We start from the raw sequence: 20081 nt of genomic DNA on the forward strand, positions 1-20081 counted from the left end.
GTGACAGACAGGAGGAAACCACACCCATCCAGAACGAAATGTGCCACCTTGGTGAGAAGGCGAACGGGACGTTCCCAATGCAGCACTGTCCAAAACAACGGTGCAGCATTCGCTACCACAAGTATTCAGACGTCAAAATGAAAAAGCACCATTAAATTACTGCCAGAAGCCAAGTGAAAGGGCAGAAAGGACTGCTCAACATACTGTACTCAGTTTCAACTTCAATTTGTATTCTAAGAGCAATGATTTTGTGCTGCTAAATGGAGAACTGTAGGAATATGGACCTGAATGCTTGTCAGCACTAATCTGAAATCTTTTTTAAAATGCGTTTCAGCTCAGGCTGTAAACAATTTCACCAAACATTTTGCTTTGCGTTCCAAGAGCTGCCGACAAGAACACAGATTGTTTAACTGAAGCCCTGTAAGCTTTGAAAAGTACAGGCCAAAAAATGTCAAGGAACTGGGGCCTCTGTGAATATTTCCTGAAGTACATTTCGAGTTTTTCATGGTCACAGGTTTTCAGTGGCACTTTCCAAGTGCTCTTTCTCTGTCTACATCCACAGGAGATGAATAAAAAAAATTAAAAATAACTCTTCTGGGGGAAAACATTGCCATTGGAGACTCTACTGGGAGACCAGGTGGTTCTACCAGACGTACTGTACCTCCTTACTACACACACCGCTCTTTAATGAAGCTTGAAATGTTCTGTCAGCCACAACAGAAAATGAAGCACCTAATAGCTGACACAGTTAACGGCTGTGCTAACTGCGATAATATCTGTGCAGCGCAGTGTCTCCATTCCAGATCTGTGCTGAAGGGTCTTCCACACCAGACATCCCATTAGCTGTCATTTCAGAGCAGTGGTTCCATGTCGGGTGTAGCCTGGGCCTCGTCCCCATCTGCCATGCATTTTGACAGCTCGGTAGCAAGGATCCCACTCTGAGGTCTTGAGAACCCAGTATGACCCTCCTTTGGTCTGTGAAGGATAACACAGTTCAGGCATGAGGTTCTGGCAACACGGAAACAGCTGGACACTGTTTTTCCCCATACAATGAAGGAAATCAAACATGAACGTTAGCTTTCACAGTTTTGCCCTGATTTGCTGCAGTTAGCAGGGACATGATCCTACCAGTTGAGGTGAAAGGCTTACAACGCAATGGACAGCACAGTAATTTACAAAGTCCTTTTACAGTTTTGCAGGCAAGGAACCCATCACCCAGATAAGTGAATCTTTCTGCAGCACATCAAATCAATGGGGGTTTTACCAGGCCATGAGGTAAATGCATGAGTCCCATTTGGTAGGGGATAAATGCTGCAGTCCAAACACAGACCAACCTGTGGGCATTTGACTGGACAAATTAGTCTGACAGACACATACAGCAAGGGCTCCGATTGGAAACACATCAGAACCCTCAAAAAAAAAAAAAAAAAAAAAAAAAAAAAAAGCGCCATTTAGCGGCAAAGTAACCGGGTATGAATTTAAAAGCGGGAATACTGTTTTTTTAAAAAATAAAAATAAAAAAAAAAAAAACCCTAGGGACAACTGACAGCAATTATTTTAAAAATCCCAGCAGGTCATGGTGTGTCTCATAGGGGGGGTTTGAACTTAATTGCGGAGGATGATAGAAATCAAAATAACGTTTACTTGGATCACTTAGGAGAAACTGTGCAAGAGGGTGCACAGGTACAGGCTCTGTATGTGTAGTTGGATCACTCCAGAAGATGAGGACATCAAAGTTCACTCTGAGGCGAGTGAAGCGAGTGGGTGTCAAGAGGACAGCACCACGGATTAACCTGCAGCCATGAATCCTTCTGGGCAAGAGAGCAGTCGAAAAAGCAGCCTTACACTCCAAAATGCACACAAGCATGTCCTCATAGCCACAGGCAAGATGTATTGTTCCTAAGCAGATGCTGCATAGATCCGAAGAGAGCGTCCACGGATGGGATTATAGTGGCAGAACACGGTGGAGGCGGGGAGCTCGATTTATGGTGCAATCCAGACACTGGACATTCATCACAGGAGGTATGAGCGCATGAAACAGAGAGACACTTGGGACATCCTATATGCGAAAACAGTTATGCTTGATTTTGAGTCTGGTCCTCATTCCATTTTTCTTTCAGTCCATTTTAATAGTCGGACCCCGGTGAATAGGGAACTGCAAATTCCTTGCCGGTGCTTTCACGGTTTTCAGCTTAGCATTTACGGTAAAGCGGGCCGGCACAGCGGCTGCCCTTGAGGAGTGAAACCCAAGGACTGCATAGATTATTTATCATTATTTAGCTGTTCAGCAGACCTGTCTCCTTACATATGGCTCTTAAATAAAGTGGTACAAAGTTGTCTAATCAGCATTTATTGAATTTTGTATTTAAGAGATTAAGCGGAAGTCAAACTTAGCACACTGGACATATGGATTTTAACTTGTGTCTTTTTCAAACACAAACACCCCTGGATAAGTGAAATGAAAGGCCGATACAGTGGCCAAAAGACTACATTTCAGGAAATCACCAAAGCAAACACTGTGGATGACCTGAACTCTGTCCGTCCCCGAAAATGACAAACTGACAGCCTGGGTTGTGTTTCACTCTTTACTCTTTTATAGATATTGCCAAAGCCAAAGACCCAGGGTGGCATCACATCATCCTCCATGGGAGGCACCACCTAGAATTGAGGATCAAGAGTGTGCTGAACCATGACATAAACGTAAAAAAAAAGACTTAGAAAAAACCCTGAAGTAACAGTAATCATTTAAAAGTTTATAATTACAAAACTTAATTTAAATGAAGCGAAACCATGAAGAATCAAATAAGCAGTTTTCTCAGGGCTGGATCATCTGAAGGGGAAAGATTAATTTGAGTACTTTTAATGGCATGCTGAAACATATCTTCAACCACGCATATCATAAATTCAAGTCTTCACACGGTTATTTAAAGGAAAAATATTAACTTGATCAAAAACAGACTAAAAACACATCTCACTCGGTCCTCTCGGCAACTGCTGGGCCACACAATTTAAAAACAGCAACGGACCGAAAGCCGCCTGTTTCAGCCTTTTCCTGAAGTTAGTCAATCCTTCTGGCAAGGTAAAGGAAGTAAGACCGGGGGGGGTTAGTAGTCGGAATCAGGGCTGTGGAGTCGGTACGCAAAACCTTCGACTCTGACTCCAGAAACCCAATAATTGCTTCCAACTCCACAGCACTGGTCGGCATATATGCTGGCTTCCTTGTGTGGTCTGAAAAGACATTAAGATGTGCAGAGGCAAACCCATCATGACTGATCTGACCAGACTGCACATGTACTGCCCTCCCTCATGGTCTCTCCTCAGTGCATAACAGTAAGGTCTGTAAGGGCTACATCTCCACAGGCTTAGCCCATAGAGGATAATCATCCAAAAATGACTGCATTCAAAGAATTAACTTTGCCCCCCATTTTTGACATAGGTCTACAAAATCATGGCTTCGGAATATATTATATACAGCATGTGTATTCATACATACAGTATCTATGGGGAAAGCGCTGGCTTAAATGCTCCTTGTTGTAGATACAGGGAGACATGAGTAGTCAAGACATTTTAGATTATATAAAGTTGAAATGCTTTCATGTTCATGAAACCCACCATCGCCCCCATATCAAAGGCAGGTACTACATTTCAATATGTGACAGATTATTTTTCATAAAGACCCCTCTTCTAAGCAGCCATTATTAGCAGAGATTAGGCTTCAGCAATCAAATCATTTGTCCTTTTGAAGGACCCATTGAGGCAGGCATAAATGAGTCGCTTAATCTGAGTGTGAAATGAACGTCAGTGTGAGCAGAGGACGGATGAATTCCACCTGCAGCAGCAGGGAGGGGGTGGTAGGGCTCTCCCTGGGATCATGGTGGGGGTGGAGACCCCGGTGCAGAAACAGTGCGGGAGGATGAAGCAGGCGCGTCGAGTCACAGCACCATGAAGCACCAGGGAGCCCTTGGAGTAATCCAGGCTGTACTAATGATGCCATTTATATGGGAAAAAGCCCTGTTTGGCAGGCCTGCCAGCACCTGAGCTGGGAAGGAGGTGGCGGAGGAGGAACAGCGAGGAAAGCGCCCGCTGATGGGGGCCATTACAGCCCAGGCCTGTCTGTCACCTGCCGTGCGTCACCATGGTGCTGTCGTCCGCCCGCTCTCTTCTGCACAGCCCAGCGTCTCCATTTGCACGTCCTCCTGCTGCTATGAGTCAAACCTGAGGCCCAGCAACATCATGCTGCATCACTGCAGAGCTAGAATCACAATACCCATTGCTGCAAGCACTGCCTCAACAGCCCTCAATCCAAGGAACAATAATTACTGACACCTCTCACTAAATGCTAATGATGAAAAAGTTTTATGACTCTAACAATTGGTAATATCTAGTAGGATGGTATTTGTTTAGCTGCAATGGTTTGAATTTTAATTCAGAAGTATATTAAACTTGTGACCTAGAGAAAGATCTTTTAATTGCAGACACTTTTCAATTTAACTGAAGGCCTTCAAACCCAAATATTTAACTTGATGCCATTTCTCCCTGTTGCTATGCAACATCTTCACCACAAGTACTTGTGTGTGCCTAGAACATAAAATATGAGGGGGCAAAAACAGACAGAAAGAAGTTTGGCAAAACAAAAGAGCAAAATAACAGGGCTGGAGAAAAGGCCAATGTATAGAATAATATGCCATGTAATTCAAGAGCTATGTTGTGGTTACATCTGTCTTCGTTTTACTGTTGATGTATCAATGGGCTTATGTTCAGCACTTGCTAGGAAAACATGTAAACATGACAGCAGGCCTGAACTATTGGGTGGCCACTCCAGAACCAGAACTAAGAGAGGCCTTGATGGTGCCAAGCCAGAAGGCTCAACCCACATATTTGTCGCAGAGCTTAAAGACTAAACACAACTAGGGTCAAGTAAAAAGAAAAGGAAATCAAGCCACATTGATTTGTGGCTTGATCTCTGCCAAAACACATCTTCTTCTTTGAAGACTAGTACTGTTGTCTCACCAGTGATATGTATAGGCTCACAGGAAATATTTAGAAGTGATGTAGTCTTAACTGGTTAAGGTGGGAGGAGCACAGGTTCTCTACAGAACAGCTTCATTTTGCAGCATCCGGACAGAGATTCTTGGGCACTACGCAGGGCATCGACCCCATCACACACATCACATGCCTTGCCATACCAGCACTGCCTACAGATAGTCCTTGACTTATGACATATGTGACTTACAACAGTCAATTCATCAACCTCATAATATTATTTTCAAGTCCCAACGTCTGATAACAGCAACCGCTCTGCTGTACAGAAACACTAGCATCCATATTTTCATTGAATCAGTCAGTCTGTCTCTCAGCAATGTTTTACTTACAAAATTTTTGTTTGGAGAATGTTTTCTTTTTGATTCCATACAAGTTATTTTTACAATGCTAGCAACCAAAAATGTGGGTATTCTGCAGAAAAAAAAAGTTAAAGAAAATCGATTTAGAGATGAAAGTGAAAACAGTGCTACATGAAAATATAATACTGTACTGACTTTATATTACTGTTCTATGTTAGTAGTATTTTAACATAAACAATGTGTGAAATTAGTGAAAAATGCAACAAAGCCCTATTATAAAACGTAGCAGTGATCCACTATCAACAAGCTTTCACTGCACACTCAAGGCTAACAACCGGCTTGCTGTGGCCACCTCTCAACTGGCCTTAGGGAATAAGGACACCAATATGAGAGCAGAACTCTGACCCACGGCTGCGGACAACCATGAGACCAAACATATATTAGCGCTGAAAGTTAACAGACGTTGCGGACACAAAGGAACCCAACTTGTTCCCATTTATACTATCATACATACATTACAGAGAGCCTTCAGATGTTCAACAACCACATATCCTGATTAATAAATCTTCAAAAGAAAGCAACAGATGAATAAACTTTTAGGTAGGGTCTGACCTTTAAGGGATCAGTGGATATTACTACAAAACAGATGTGTTGTTGTCTTTCCATTTGCAGATTGCTAAATGAATAAAATAAAAAGAAAAACAGACACCTTTGTCAACGGCAACTGACTATGTTGTATAACTGACTGTACCTGTAGTGGATAAGTAGTGGGGGACCAGTCAGCTGCACACCAATATCACTACCATGCCATCATTCAGGAGATCCAGCCTTCTCTCAGGATCAGGTGGAATGTGGTGAATGAGACATGATTTCAAGTCCCGCAGTAAAGCAGAGGACATGCGCTGATCAGAAACCCTGAGCTGCCTCCTGTTCTTTGTTCACATCTCACAGCAGATGAAAGGAGCTTCACAAGTGTCTTGGGTGGTGCCCCAGCCAGTGGCAAAGCAGCTTGCTTAAGCTCAGGAATCATGAGTAATGTGCAGAAATGGAGAAGAACCCTCGGTATTTCTTATTTTTAGAGGGTCCGTAACCTCAGCACAGGATGTGAAGAAGCAGGTTCTGCTACCAGTCATCTGCAGACAGGCCGGCACCGTGATGGAGAATTTTCATTAACCTTTCCCAAACAACCAAGAGCCTTGCCACGATGATGAAGCTGCACTTGAAGATCTTGCAGCACAAAAGTTTGAGACCTACCAGGTGCTCTGTGTTTAATCATTATTTAGTATGCTCACTTTGGATCGCCCACAATGGAATTCATTCATGTTTCTGTAACCCCAGGCGACGGCGCAAGGAAAAAAAATTCCTGCATACGCAACATATGAAAACCTTCAATTAAGGATAATCTAAAACACAATCAGACATTGTGATGTTGAAACGCTTGCTTATTTAATTTTCCCTGAGCGCAGGATACAGATGTCTGAACCATTTGCTGTTGCAAGTTAAACACACCCTGCTAGGCCTCTTCGCTACATACAACGCTCCTGTGAGACAACTACGCTGAAATCTCCAAAGCATTTCTCCCTCTCTCAAATTTATTTGCATCTAAAATGTTACCCAGACAATTTTCTGTCTCCTCTCTTAAAACGCTTCATAAAAGACACTCAGGAAAAACACCAGTGGGGTTAAATTCTTGGACAAATGGAAATAAACTAAAATTTCTTTGCTCTGAAAAGAAAAAAAGAACTTGGTGAAGCCAAAGATTAGGTCACAGAAAGTTGTTAGCCTCTGGGATTTGACTGTGCCCACAAGAACACGTCAATCCAAGTTTAAGTTTCCACACAAAATATGAGCTGGGAAAAGTCCTTTTGTATGTAAAAGGCAGCGCGGTGATTTCCTGCAGGAGAAACATTCCAGCAACATGGTGCACATGTGTTTTCAATGAGGTATTCAGAACTCGGCACGAAAAGTAGCCTCCAGCCCCATCCCGACCTCCCTACAAGACAGAGCAGAGGAAGCGACAGGCAAAAAGAAACTTTAGGGGGCGAAACAGGCATCGCAGCAGGAGGAGCATGCAATGCAGGGATTCTTTCAAGAAACTTTTAGGAGGACATCTTTCTATCAAAAAGAAAAGAACTTTCCAGATATCTGGCAATTACACCTGGCTTTGGCTGCTGCGCTTCCTCCTTCTGGTCTTCACCGTGATCCGTTTAACGCCTTCAACACGAGGGCGCAAGTCTGAGTAGGGGCGGAGATGTGAGGACCCTGCACTTCTGGAACCTTCCGCTCCGGGCTTTGATGTTGGGTACAGGGATGGGGGTTATGCGTCGACTGGGGATGCTACCTCCTGTACCGCTCTACCCCCTCAGGACACACCACTGTACCCAGGAAAAGCCCAGTACCACTGCCACGGCAGGACCCATTGACATCAAAGGGCCTTCAGATGATGTGAAGCTGAGCCCTCAGTGTGACAGAAATGACAGCCGACACTTAAGAAGGAAAACCTCGGTGGCAGGAAAATAAATGTATTAACAGCTGACGTAGTGGGAGCCTGCAGTGCTGGGAGAACCTCGGGCAACTGGAGCAACACTACTCGACACACTGTAAACACAGGGTGGGAGAAAGGCAGAGTGAGACTTGAAATAATGACCGTAAAATACAATCAGGAATATTCCAATTACCAATATGTGAACATATCACAGAGTGGTGAAAACGGAGGGGGTGGGGGGTGTTCACCTCAGAAGAAGTTCCAACCATTAGAGACAGAAACTCATATCACTGAGTATCTCTGCATAATGATCTTAGATGTCGGTGGAACTGCTCCCATACCCATCTGCATCACCTGGAAGAGGGTCTGGCCAAAACACCCCCACCAGGGTGCCAGGGCAGACAGCACACAGCAGCAGCAGCAGCACTCAGTCCTCAGACTTCACTGGGCTGTTCCATCATAAAAGATGGAAAAGACGTGGTGAGACGTCTCTCTTATGAAGGCACTGGCGAACGTCTGCGGTCCAGAACGGGATCCAAAGTTCTGGAGGCCTCTGCCCTAAGCTAACATGTGATGTACCCATTTAATTTTTCTCTGTGATGTGTGTCGCTTTGGAGAAAAGTGTCTGCTAAATGAATAAATGTAAATGTAAACCTCAGGGTGGGGGTAGGGTGGAGACAGCAACAACACACTGAGCTGTGCTGGAAGTCTGCAGTGCTTTATACCGCGCCGCCAAAAAGGCACTTCAGTCGGCCACACAGGCAGGGATCAGCAGAAGGCCTATTCCTCCACAGATGACCGCAACAGCTGTCTATGTGTCACTCTTACAACCTGTATGTGGCTTCTGTGTGTGTGTGTGTGTCAGAGAGAGAGAGAGAAAGAAGGGGAGGCAAACCTGGGCAATTTTGATCGAATTCTGAGTGGATCCGCCAGCATGGTACTCGACTTTGAACTTCTTCACTAACTCGTCAAACCTATGAAAATAAAAAGGCACACAACAAGAAGGCGTGTTGTTAGAAGCTGCCGGAAAGGGAGTCAAGAATAAGGCCCAGCCAAAAGTAGCTTTGGTGTTTGTAAACAGGAAACAGGACAGGAAGCAGTGCTGTCGGGCCATTCAACCCAGCATCTATATTTACCCCTTGCAGATGAGTACACTACACAGGGTCCTCAATCCCCCCCCCACCTGCCTTCCGCCACCAACACACCTCAACCCTTGGGTCTCTGTAGCATGCAAATAGGCTGAACCACAATCGAGGTGCTGCTTCCACCATGAAGAGTGGCTCACGAGCATGCCTCTGTACACCAGTCCAGCAGTCCTCTGAGGGTCCATTGCAGACACCGCAGAACCTGTCTCGAGGAACCAGAGGCAACGAGCCTGGACTAAAAGATGTGCAAGGGCAACCCTGCACATGGGTCAAGTGAAACCCTTGACCTTTTGATGGGTAACACCTGCTGGACTCTGCTTTCTGTTAGAGGAGATCAGATCTCTCCAGCCAACTGAGCAGAAATGCAAAGGCTGCTCTGATCACACACATAAACACCAAATGGAAATGACTAAAACGCAATAGTTTGAAGAGTACCTTCGAAAAGTTCCCCAAAGAGCATAGGGTCGTTTTTCTGTTTAGGCCCTTCAATGGGGAAAGGACTGACTCCACCTGAGTGCTGTCTCTCGCTTCATCAGCTCTGCTTGTGTGTGTGAGAGAGCTTTTACTGTAATGTTAAAAGACAAACATTATCCAAGTTTTCTGCCCTGCATTTATACAAATCAACAAATGAGGTCATAGCAACTCAGCACTGAAGTCGTTCCCCTTCAACATCAACAGCCCTTGGGCTCACCAGGCTACTGGGGACAAGTGACAGCTCACAGCACCAGCTCCTGGAGAGCGAGAGCATGGCCTCGGGGCGTGGGAACCACGCAGCGACTTCTTTCGTACAACTGCTAAAGCGAGCAAACCCAGAGCGTAACCGTAGAGGATGGGACCGCACCATAGTAAAACCACGGTCCCCCAGCACTCCCGACTGCAGAGCGCACAGTCCGCGCCATCGCCAGGACCCAGTCCGCGTGCCGGAGGGCAACAGAGCCACACGTGAAGATGTGGCACATTCATCAACCCCCTGTGTGCTAGTCACTGCACCGCCAGCGCAAATGCAAGAACACCGCGCTGCGAAGGACAGTTGCAAGTAAAACGATAAATAAAAATAATGAAGCGCTCCTCAGTGGCCACAGGCGCTCTTGATGTCTGAATTACCAGTAGTGTTTCAGAAGGAGGCCCTACCAAGTACATCAAAGGGCTCTTTCTGCACTCTGCCTAGACACAAATACTATAATAATAAAATTATAATAGTGCTTACTCAAAAACACAAATAGTGAAAAACACCCACTGATTTAAGTGGTCTTGAAACAAAACCAGTGCAGCCATGGGAATAAACAGCCTCTAGTACAACTGTAGCTCATAAAACCAGGCAGAAAATGCTAAATCATTTCACTCTTCACAAAGATTTGTATGCAGCTGGTTATATTGCACATTCTCGGGCACAGTCTACAGGAGATTGTCGAACCCGGCAGCAGCTGAGTCGGTTCCGGGGTATGGAGGAGGAAAAATGAAATCCACGACACTTGTTAAAAGCATTCTGAAGTTTTTCCTAATTTCATTCAGACCATTCAGGACCCCACTGTTCAGACTATGACGTCCAACACAAAGTCAAGGACTTTCAGCGATGTGAAGAAAATCTATATTGTAATGACCCACGTTACTGTATTTAGGCGAGAAGATTTGATTAATGTAAATAGTTGCATTGTGGGTAACTTGTAAATAGCATGTGCAACCACTGGGGGCACTTCGGGGGGAACTGATGGGGTGACCGTGTTTGCCCGTGTGCTAGGAGAGAACCTGAAGTGCCAAGCAGGCTGGGAAGGCTGACTTGAGGTGCCGGTCTTGGAGGAAATGGGGTCCTTGACTGAGAGCATCCTTTCCCTACGTGCTGGTACTCAAATAAATATTCAAGATGAATGCTGCCTCTGTGTCCTTCTTTGCCCCATACAAACTCACAGCACTGCGGGCTACAATATGAAGCGTGAAGAAACCAACACGGAACGTTATTTGGAAAGGGCCAATTTCAGTACATCTGCTGACTCACGTGGGAGTACATAACAGGTTGGGAACATCCGTCTAAGTGTTTCCAGTGCATTTTTTTCTCCTTGGGAATTTGTTTTCTTTTTGCCGTATCACAATTTTACTCAATGCGGCACGGTGGCACGAAAAAAGAAGTGAAAATTTTCACGCGGTACGGATGCCTGGTTGAAAATGCTGCTCACCACACTGCCAGTGTCTGTTTGTCAATTGAGAACTGGGGAAGGTGCTGCTACGCCGGTGTGAAACATGGTGGGAATGGTACACCGGTCCACCGACTGTCAGAAAGACGGAAAATCTTGTGCTCTGCTACCACATGTTTACCGAAGTGCTCGTTAGTTCCAAAGCTGGTCCAGCATCATGGTAAAGTCAGAACTGACCAGGAACTACCTACCCTTTCTGAGGGCCAGCGGGTCTCCTGAAGCCACATCTGTGTGAGACAGGCGCATGCACCCGTTCAGAACGCATTCAGGAGAGCACTCCTCTGTGTGTGTTTGCGTGTATGTGTGCAAGAGGGAAAAATCACCCGAGAGCTCTCAGCATCAGTGTTGCGACCTTGTGCAGATGCCAACCAGTAGGTGTCATGTTCTGTAGATGCCTTTATGATGCTACTACCGCTCCACAGAGGCTGTGTAAACTTTAACCTTCAGAGCACAGCTGCAAAGACAAGGAGCGCAACTGAGATGCTTATACACCACCATAAACCCACTAGATGCCTGCAACTACACAACCGCCGCCGTTATCCATCACCCGTGCTCTGCGTCTCCCTTTATGGCTAGCACAGGCCTTACATACATTTCAACATGGAAATAATAAAAACACTTTTCATACTTTTACAGTCCTTTTTATTTGCTCAGATAAAGGACCGTTTTAAAATCCATTTGAATGAAAACTTCAGCGCACAAGACGAAGCCTCGTTCTTTAAGCGCTGTATCCGAACTATTTGCACATCTTCCTGGGATAACCTCCTGGGCATATGTGCACAAAGAAATGCCTTATAAATGTGTTCTGCGGCTCTGATGAAGACCAGGTTAAATGTATGAGCACCAAATGTTAACTTACGAGAAAGAAAAGAAGTGGCAAGAATGTTAGATTCATCTCTTTGAAATCCCTCGCCACAAATGTTACAGCGGTTGAAAAAAGCACTTAAATGTCAGTTTGATAAAAGCCAAGTGAACGTTTCTCACATGTGTTTGCAGTTAAGTTATATTACATCAAGATGAGAAAAGAAAGTCATATAAAATCACAAGTCAAAACATCGGCCGTTCCCGGGCCACAAGTCCACATGAAAAGTAGTGATTAAAAAAATAACACGAAGAACCTCTTGGCCGAGCCACGGTGCCCTTTTCTCCAGTTCTCCGCCGTGCAAAAAAAGCGCAATTCGGTCCATGGAGCCGAAATGCCATCAGGTGCCAGACTCGTGCAAAAGTCTGAAAGACAACGGCGTCATTAGCGGAGACCCAGAGCACAGGCCGCGCGGCCAGCCGCCGCCCCACGATGCCACTGTAAACACAACGGGATGTCATTAAGCACAGTGATGCAAAGGCCTGCTGCAGTGCGAGGAGTACAGTACGGTGGCGCACACAGCCCCGTCACAACTGCCTCGCACACGGGGAATGGAAAACAAGCACGACAGCGTCTCACGCAGCCAGATGACGGGTGCGTGCGCGCCGACCTGACACGTCGCACTTGCTCGAAGACGTGCTGGCAAGGAAACCATCTGCCGCGCACTTCACACTAATGACAGGAACCCCACTTCATGCGGCACTGAACTTAATTTCACTTGGCTGAAAGTGAGTTGAGCACCTGAGGGAATCACTCCAGTTGGTGTATCTGGGACTTCTCCTGCATCTTTACCCATCACCTGATAACACTGCTGCAGGCACAAGTTTCCCTCTTGGCCGATATATCAAACATGAACATGTTGCCTCAGTTTTCACTGCAGAGCTTAGAGGATGCTTTGTTTTACCCCCACCGGGATGGCTGTTGGTTCAAATCCCAAAGTGTTCTCATCTTCCATAGATGTAGGTACATCACCTCATTTCCAGTAAGATACCCAGCTGCACACATGGGATGTGTGGAACACTGAGCTGTCTGCTTCACCCTTTGGGCTTTGCTCCAACTGTATTCTGCAAATTTAGCGTATTTAGCTGAGCTCATGATTCAGCCGTTAGGGTTTACCTGTTAAAATGAATGGATCAAACATATAAAGAACCCAACCAAATCTGAGCAGCTACAGAAAATGAAGTGCTGTAGGACTGCTGTGAGGAGGTCACAGGATCAAATCCTCACTCTTGCTGTAACATGGGTGAGAACAATACTTATCTTAAATAATAAAATTGCTCAGCTGTATAAGCGGGTAAACCATTGTAACTTGAAAGTAACATTGTAAGGGTCCTTGCACAAAGTTGTCCAAAGATGTTATATATAAAAAAAAAAAAAAAAATTCCTTGAACACCAGTAAAGATAAACAAATTTCCGCTGAACCTCATTCCGTTTAATTAGTCCCTCACGTACAACATAATTAACTACATAATGATGGTTTAACTGAAATAATTATCGCTCCTATTAAGGCAAAACAAGAAAAAATCCTTACTGGTCTTTCACTATTACAGGTGTTGTGCCAATAAAACAAGTGACACAGAAAATAACAATGACATTTCAACAGATGCATTTGTACTGGCATTATCTGTGTCTTCTAACATATTCAATGAAGAAATGCAGCGCAAATAAATACTAAAACATCACCTAAAACAGGAAACGACTGACACAGGAATCCAGCAGGACCAGGGCTGGGAACAATGAGAACAGAACAATGCAAACATGCAGGGGGCAGCAGGGGGCAGGAGGTGGCGTAGCGGTTAGAGCTGTTTCCTTGCAATCATAAGGACCCAGGTTTGAATCCCTGCTCAAACACCCCTAAGCAAATTATGCACCCATAACTAATGCAGTAAAAAATTACCCTGCTTTATAAATGTAAGTAATAATGGTAAATCACTGTAAGAAGCTTAGCGTACAAACCCACCACTGTAAGTCACTTTGGAGAAGAGAATCAAGGAAATGATTAATAATTAACACTGTAAGGCTGGCATGGGAGACACCAGTACCCCTGGGGGAACTACCACGGACCTAGATGGGAGGAGGAAATGGACTGGGGACCTTTATTCTGGAAAGAACAAACCTCGGGAGGAAATTGCTGGAAGTAATTAATGTGTCTCCTGTAAACACTGGAGCAGAGAGGAAATGTACAACTGACGTTGTGAGTGAAGCCTCAAAGCGGGCGCCTGCTTCAAAGGCTCCGTCCCGAAGGAAAGGTAGGCAGCAAGATGGAGCCGAGACCTCACACAACAGCACCGAAGACAAGACGCACCTCAGGGGGCATCCTTCTAAACATGTCGAGGCCATCTCAGAGTTTGTTTTATGACCAGCTGCACAATGTTCAATTGCGATGCGATTCTAACACGCTGGACTCGCGAGCTGGACGTCTAGGGTTCAGGCTATTTCCTTACGTCCTATCCAGACGGTCTAGATTGTGTGTGTGTGACCGCACAAGACATGCATAAACAAACACGCATACGCTCGTGGACGCATGCATGTTCATGCACTCAAATGCCGTCCCCAAGACGTGAGAAGCTCTGTTCCCAGTCTTGCTGGATGACTCAGGCGAGGAGCACACAACGTTCCAACTGTAAATGGCAGCTGCTAAAAATACAGGCGTCCAGGCAGCGCTGCTGACCAGCGCCCTCATCTGCATATCCCTTTCACCTGCAAGTGGACTTGCTCAACGCCAGTTGCGGAAGACCGTCTCCCCTCTGCAGAAGTTGCTGTCCCTGCACTAAGTGCCACCTTCTGAAAGCACTCACCTTGAGTCCCCACCTTGAAGGCTCACAGCATGTCCTTGGTGAACACTAGACTGGAGGGATCCTTGTCCCAAATTCCCATTTACACGTACAGTCACTATTCAGCAGAATCAGGCCCCTCCTGCTGAGTCCACAAAGTGGCATTTTTCACTAAAAACTAAATATTTCAAGACAGATCACTTATCTGTGGAGAGGGTGTGTGATCGAGTGACTGTCTACAGCAGAACCTGCTCGAACCAGGACATCATATCCATCCTCTGAAAGCTTGTATGAAGGTCTATGTTGTCACTGGGACAGCTTATGTGACCACTGACAAGTTACAATCCCATCCACAGGTGTCCAAGGACCATTAAGTGCACGGGGGTATGGACCCCACTCATAGAGGTGCTCACAGCACCAAAATGAATGACACACTCATTAGGGGCAGCACACACTTACTGTACTGTATGGCAGTCCCCAGCATCCCTGTCACTGTGACCTCACTGCACCTCATGCTCCGAGTCTTGCACAGGGGCTTTGAGGAAAACAGAAACAGGGGCAGCAAGTGGCATTGCAGTTAGTGCTGCTGCCTTCCACCCAAAGGACCGAGGTTTGAATTCCACTTCCAGCTCTCATTCCCTTGAACAAGGATCTTGCCCTGAATGGCTCTAGTAAAAAGTACTCCGGTATATAAGGTGGCTTTGGAGAAAACTGCCAGCTAAACGAGTGCTATAAACATAAGACAGCTCCTAGGCTGTACCCTCAGCAAACCGATAGGCAGTGTTGAACCTGTCTGTCAGAGAGTGTCCCTTTGAGACAGATCACAGTGCTAATGAATACACACTGGAAGGACAGGTATGTGCGAAGCACGCTAGAGAACAGGACGCATCATGTCACACGTGTCCCTCTAAAAACAACACGCAATTTGCTCTGAGATCCATAGTGTTACTCGTGTCTACAGTCTCCCTACTTCTGCTCAGTGGTGTTAAAACACCTGCTGTCCAACCGCAGCGTTAAAAAAAAAAAAAAAAAAAAAAAAAACACCTTTCCAAGAAGAAATGGAACTGCTGTTGTACACCAGCACTTCACTGCATCTGAGAGTCCCACATATAAGGCCGGGGGGGAGGTCTAGCCGCGGGACCCCGGACCTCCGGCGCAGGTGGGGATGTGTGATGAAAGGTGTCAAAGTGCACCCTTCATCTCCATGGTTCTTGTGTTTGGAGGGCAGAGGCAGCCCAAACACTCCCGCTGTCCTCCTTTGATGTGCACGTGGTCCATTAGCGCCGCAGATGTACTCGAGAACTCATCATGACCTGTGCGGGATGTAACGGCACTGCCTTCACTACGGTCACTGGTGGTTAGGCGCTTGTTAAACCAGCCACGAAGGGCCTGTGCCGACACACCTGCCACGGCACCCTTCGCCTTGCTGGGGTGACCGTCACCCGTCAAGTCAGCTAAAAGCACACAGCATGAAGATCACACAGGAGGGCTGTCCACAACTGCTGTGGACACTAGCCGAACTTCCCCACTTTCATTACACGCAGGCGACCGCAATAAACATGTTTCATACATGACCTGCTTGACGACTGCGGCTGATGCACAAGACTAGGAGAAAATGAAGTCTTGGTATGAGCAGTAGGTGGCGCAGTGATTGAGGAAGACAAGTTTGCCAACCCAAGTCCCTGGAGGAGTTTCTGTAAATCCAGAAAGCTGCATTAAGTGTAAAGCTGTCAGGTGTGTGGAGGTAAACGGTGTACGGCGAGTCCCCACAGCAGCTAGCAGTGTATGAGAAAGCCGTTCATCAGCCCCAGTGACAAAGAGAAGCCATAAATATTGTTCATCCTTCCCTAATTAAATTGTTCAGAAATGCCTGTGGCCGTGGAGAATGTGGTTTATCTGTTCAAGATCAATACCCCATTTCGCAGCAAACTGCTTCCCGGCCAAAAGCAGAGCCATTACTTATTTTGCTCACCGTTGCCCCCCCTTCCCTTCCTTAGGTTGAACGTCACAGTGTTTCTTATTCAAAGAGAAAAGTCAATAATAAGTCCTCTTTATAAATGGGGGCTTTACAGCTTCTCTGGGGCTAAGCTTTGCAGCTCCAAGTCTTTAAAGTACCTGAGCGGTCGACTTGCCTAGTGCTTTCCGCTGCTGCCAGGGCAGGGACCACAAGGTCCGACAGGACCTCATCACAGGGCGTGTGTATTACTCCTCGCTCTTACGATCACACAGAGCATTTTCTCATGGACGGAGCTGTGAGCCAGGAAGTCCTCCTCATCTTCTCATCGCCTCCTGAGATGGGACTGGCAAGGTCCCCTTATAGCCCCATTGCACCCAAGTTCCTCCGACAGCCGGTCACTGAACACATCCCGCCTTTCAGCCCTGGAGACCGAGTCCTGTGCCAGGCAAGCCAACCTGTGTCTCTGTTTGTGAACTACAAATGAAAATGATTAAACTCCATTTGTGAGCTCCTGTAGCTCTTTATTGTTTAGCCCAACAATGGGATGTGCGATATTCGTGTAACACACACGGCTCTACCCTGAAACACATGCAGCCATGTGGACCCATGTGGACAACAGCCATGAGAACCCAAACTGTCGTTAAGATGTTTTATGCCAAGTTCCCAGTTTATCAATTTCCAAGCTTCCGCCTGCACTCCAAGGACTCGGGTTCGAATACTGGCTCTTCCTGTAATACCCTTGAGCAAGGTACCTGCTCTGAACTGCTACAGTAAAAATTACAGAGCTCTAGAAACAGGTACATCATTGTAAACAATGTTAGTCACTTACAATACATTTATTAATTTAGCAGATGCTTTTCTCCAAAGCGATTTCCAACGAACTCTACGTAGTGTTATTAGCCCACACACCTTATTCACCACAGTGACTTACACTGCTAGATACACTAATTACACTGGGTCACTCATCCATACACCAGTGGAATACAATCTCTGTGTCACTCACACACTATGGGGGAAACCTGAACAGCATGTCTTTGGACTGTGGGAGGAAACCAGAGCACCCAGAGGAAACCCACACAGACACGGGGAGAACATGCAAACTCCACACAGACTGAACGGGGATCGAACCCACGTCCCCTCACACCACCCAGGCGCTGTGAGACAGCAGCGCTACTCGCTGTGCCACCATGTCGCCCTACTTTATAAAAAGGAGTTAACTAAATGAACAATCAACATATATTTCCCAGTTTCGCTGCTTTCTGTCTAATACACAGTCCTGCAGAATAAAAGAGAGCTTGTGTGTTCATTCCTTAGACTAGAAGTGACACAAACATATACAAGTGCAGTAGTGAGCACTGAAACCTGTCGCCAAACACAACACAATGAGCCACTAGCAAGACTGAGAGCCCTGGGCGCCTCATGACCCTGGGGTACCACTTGTTCCCGGCGCCACCTGCTGGATGTGAACTTGGAGAAAAGACGGTGGAGCAGAACCTCTGAGGTCTCCGAAGCTATTGCATCAGCCACATCGAGGCACGCTTTCTGAGCTGCATATGTGAGAAAAATGGAGCGTGTATCTCTCTAAATCCCTTTCAATCTCATTCAACCTCAAAAAGCGGCATAAGGTAAACATTTTTTTCCAGTTTGAACCTAAATGTACAGCCAGATTGGATGGTGTCCATCTGGGCTGCAGGAGTGGGTATTAGAGAACATGTGACACGGAGCACAAGGCACATATATGAATTTCTAGCACTGATCTGAAGAGAAACAATGGCCAGGGACATTAATATCCCGTTTGTTTCTTCAGGCTGCAGAGACATGAATGCCCTGGGGAAAGTGTGACCGGGGTGCTGGAATAGTTGGCCACTATATTCCCTCTGCGGCCATAAAAACGAATGTGGTGTTTTTCCTTAACTCGGGAGCCTTACGACTACAGCTGTAATAATTCAGCTCACATTAAAGCAATAAATCACAAAGCAATGCGAGTCACATAATGATCTGACAGATAAGGAGCCCCCTTGGCACAGATGATGTTGTCGAGAGGGGGGAAGATGCAGACGAACGTAAATAAATGATTAACAGAGGGAAAACAACAGGCAGGAATGGCAGAGGGAGGAGATGCTGCGTCCTGTGGGACAGAGAGACGGTAAACAAGAGGGTTCATGTATGGGACACCAAGGCCCTCGTGCACCAACAGTGTGGTGGGCCACATATGCAAGGAGGAAAAGCACACATGCTCTCTCTCATACAAAGACACACACACACACACACACACACACACACTTCCACTGCAGATTCATGTCCTACATTTACCTTTATCTGATGCTTTTTCCCCAAAGTGACTTACAGTGTTAAACTACCTACCTATTATCTACCCATTTCCACAGCTGGGTAATTTTACTGGAGTGGTTTAGGATAAGTACCTTTCTCAAGGGTGACAGCTGGAGGTGGGATTTGAACCTACTACCAAAGGCAGCAGCTCTAACCATTATGTTACCAGCTTGACAAACAACCTTTACATCTCCGACATTTAAATCCCACACTATCAAAATTGTCTTCGAGGTCTTACACACTGGGGCTGTAGTTCTGCCTCTCCTGTGTGTCCCCTCCTCTGCTCCCCACACACCGCTAATCCACATGCAACACGCCGCAGTCTCTGAAACCTGAGTGTGTCGCCTGGGTCCCGCCCTTTAGGCAGGTGGTTCCGTCTTCTGAATGCCAACAGGAAAACTCATGGCCAGCAAATCTGCTGAGTAAGAAGAACAGCAACACACACCCTCTGAACACTTAGACAGCCGGCGCAATAACAGTGCCGTAGCACAGAGACAAGGTCGCTCCTCACGATGCACAGACATCTGGGATATAGAGGTGGGGAACCTGCTTGCAGATCCATCTGAGCTGAGCTCTGAGGGCAGGAAACCTGAATGCACATGGCCAGCAGGGGGCACAGCAGTTAGAGGACATAAATCGTGGCCATTTCAAATTCCTTAAAGAGCTTGAACTGCTTCATATTTTACTGTAAAATGAACATTTCAATACAGAGGAATAATGATTTTCTCCCTTTTACTTATTGATAATTTACACAACTAATTTTTTTAAAAAAATTAAAGAATTAGAAGAGTAGACCTTTGGCAGAAATTATAGCTTTTCCCTACATCTTCTTGAGCATGTCTGTCTGAGTTTTGACCTTGACTGAGATTGTAGAAATGTTGCCGTTCCTTAATACACATTTATTTCATGTTTTCCACGTTAGATATTTAATGGAGATACGCAGACCCTTTTAATGGCTGGACCAGTCAAGAGTAGTAAAATACTTTTTTTCAGCCA

General features: G+C 46.0%; 1 protein-coding gene across 4 annotated transcripts in view; it reads right to left on the bottom strand.

The window, feature by feature from the left end:
- adka (adenosine kinase a) overlaps positions 1-20081 on the bottom strand; it is a 99206-nt gene that overhangs the window by 62502 nt on the left and 16623 nt on the right. For all 4 annotated transcript variants that reach the window (XM_018766260.2, XM_018766257.2, XM_018766258.2 and 1 more), the window contains exon 4: positions 8723-8801. In XM_018766260.2, the coding sequence (XP_018621776.1) occupies positions 8723-8801 (79 nt within the window). The remainder of the gene's footprint in view (positions 1-8722; positions 8802-20081) is intronic.

Source organism: Scleropages formosus, chromosome 8, assembly GCF_900964775.1.
Source record: "Scleropages formosus chromosome 8, fSclFor1.1, whole genome shotgun sequence".
NCBI lineage: Eukaryota > Metazoa > Chordata > Actinopteri > Osteoglossiformes > Osteoglossidae > Scleropages > Scleropages formosus.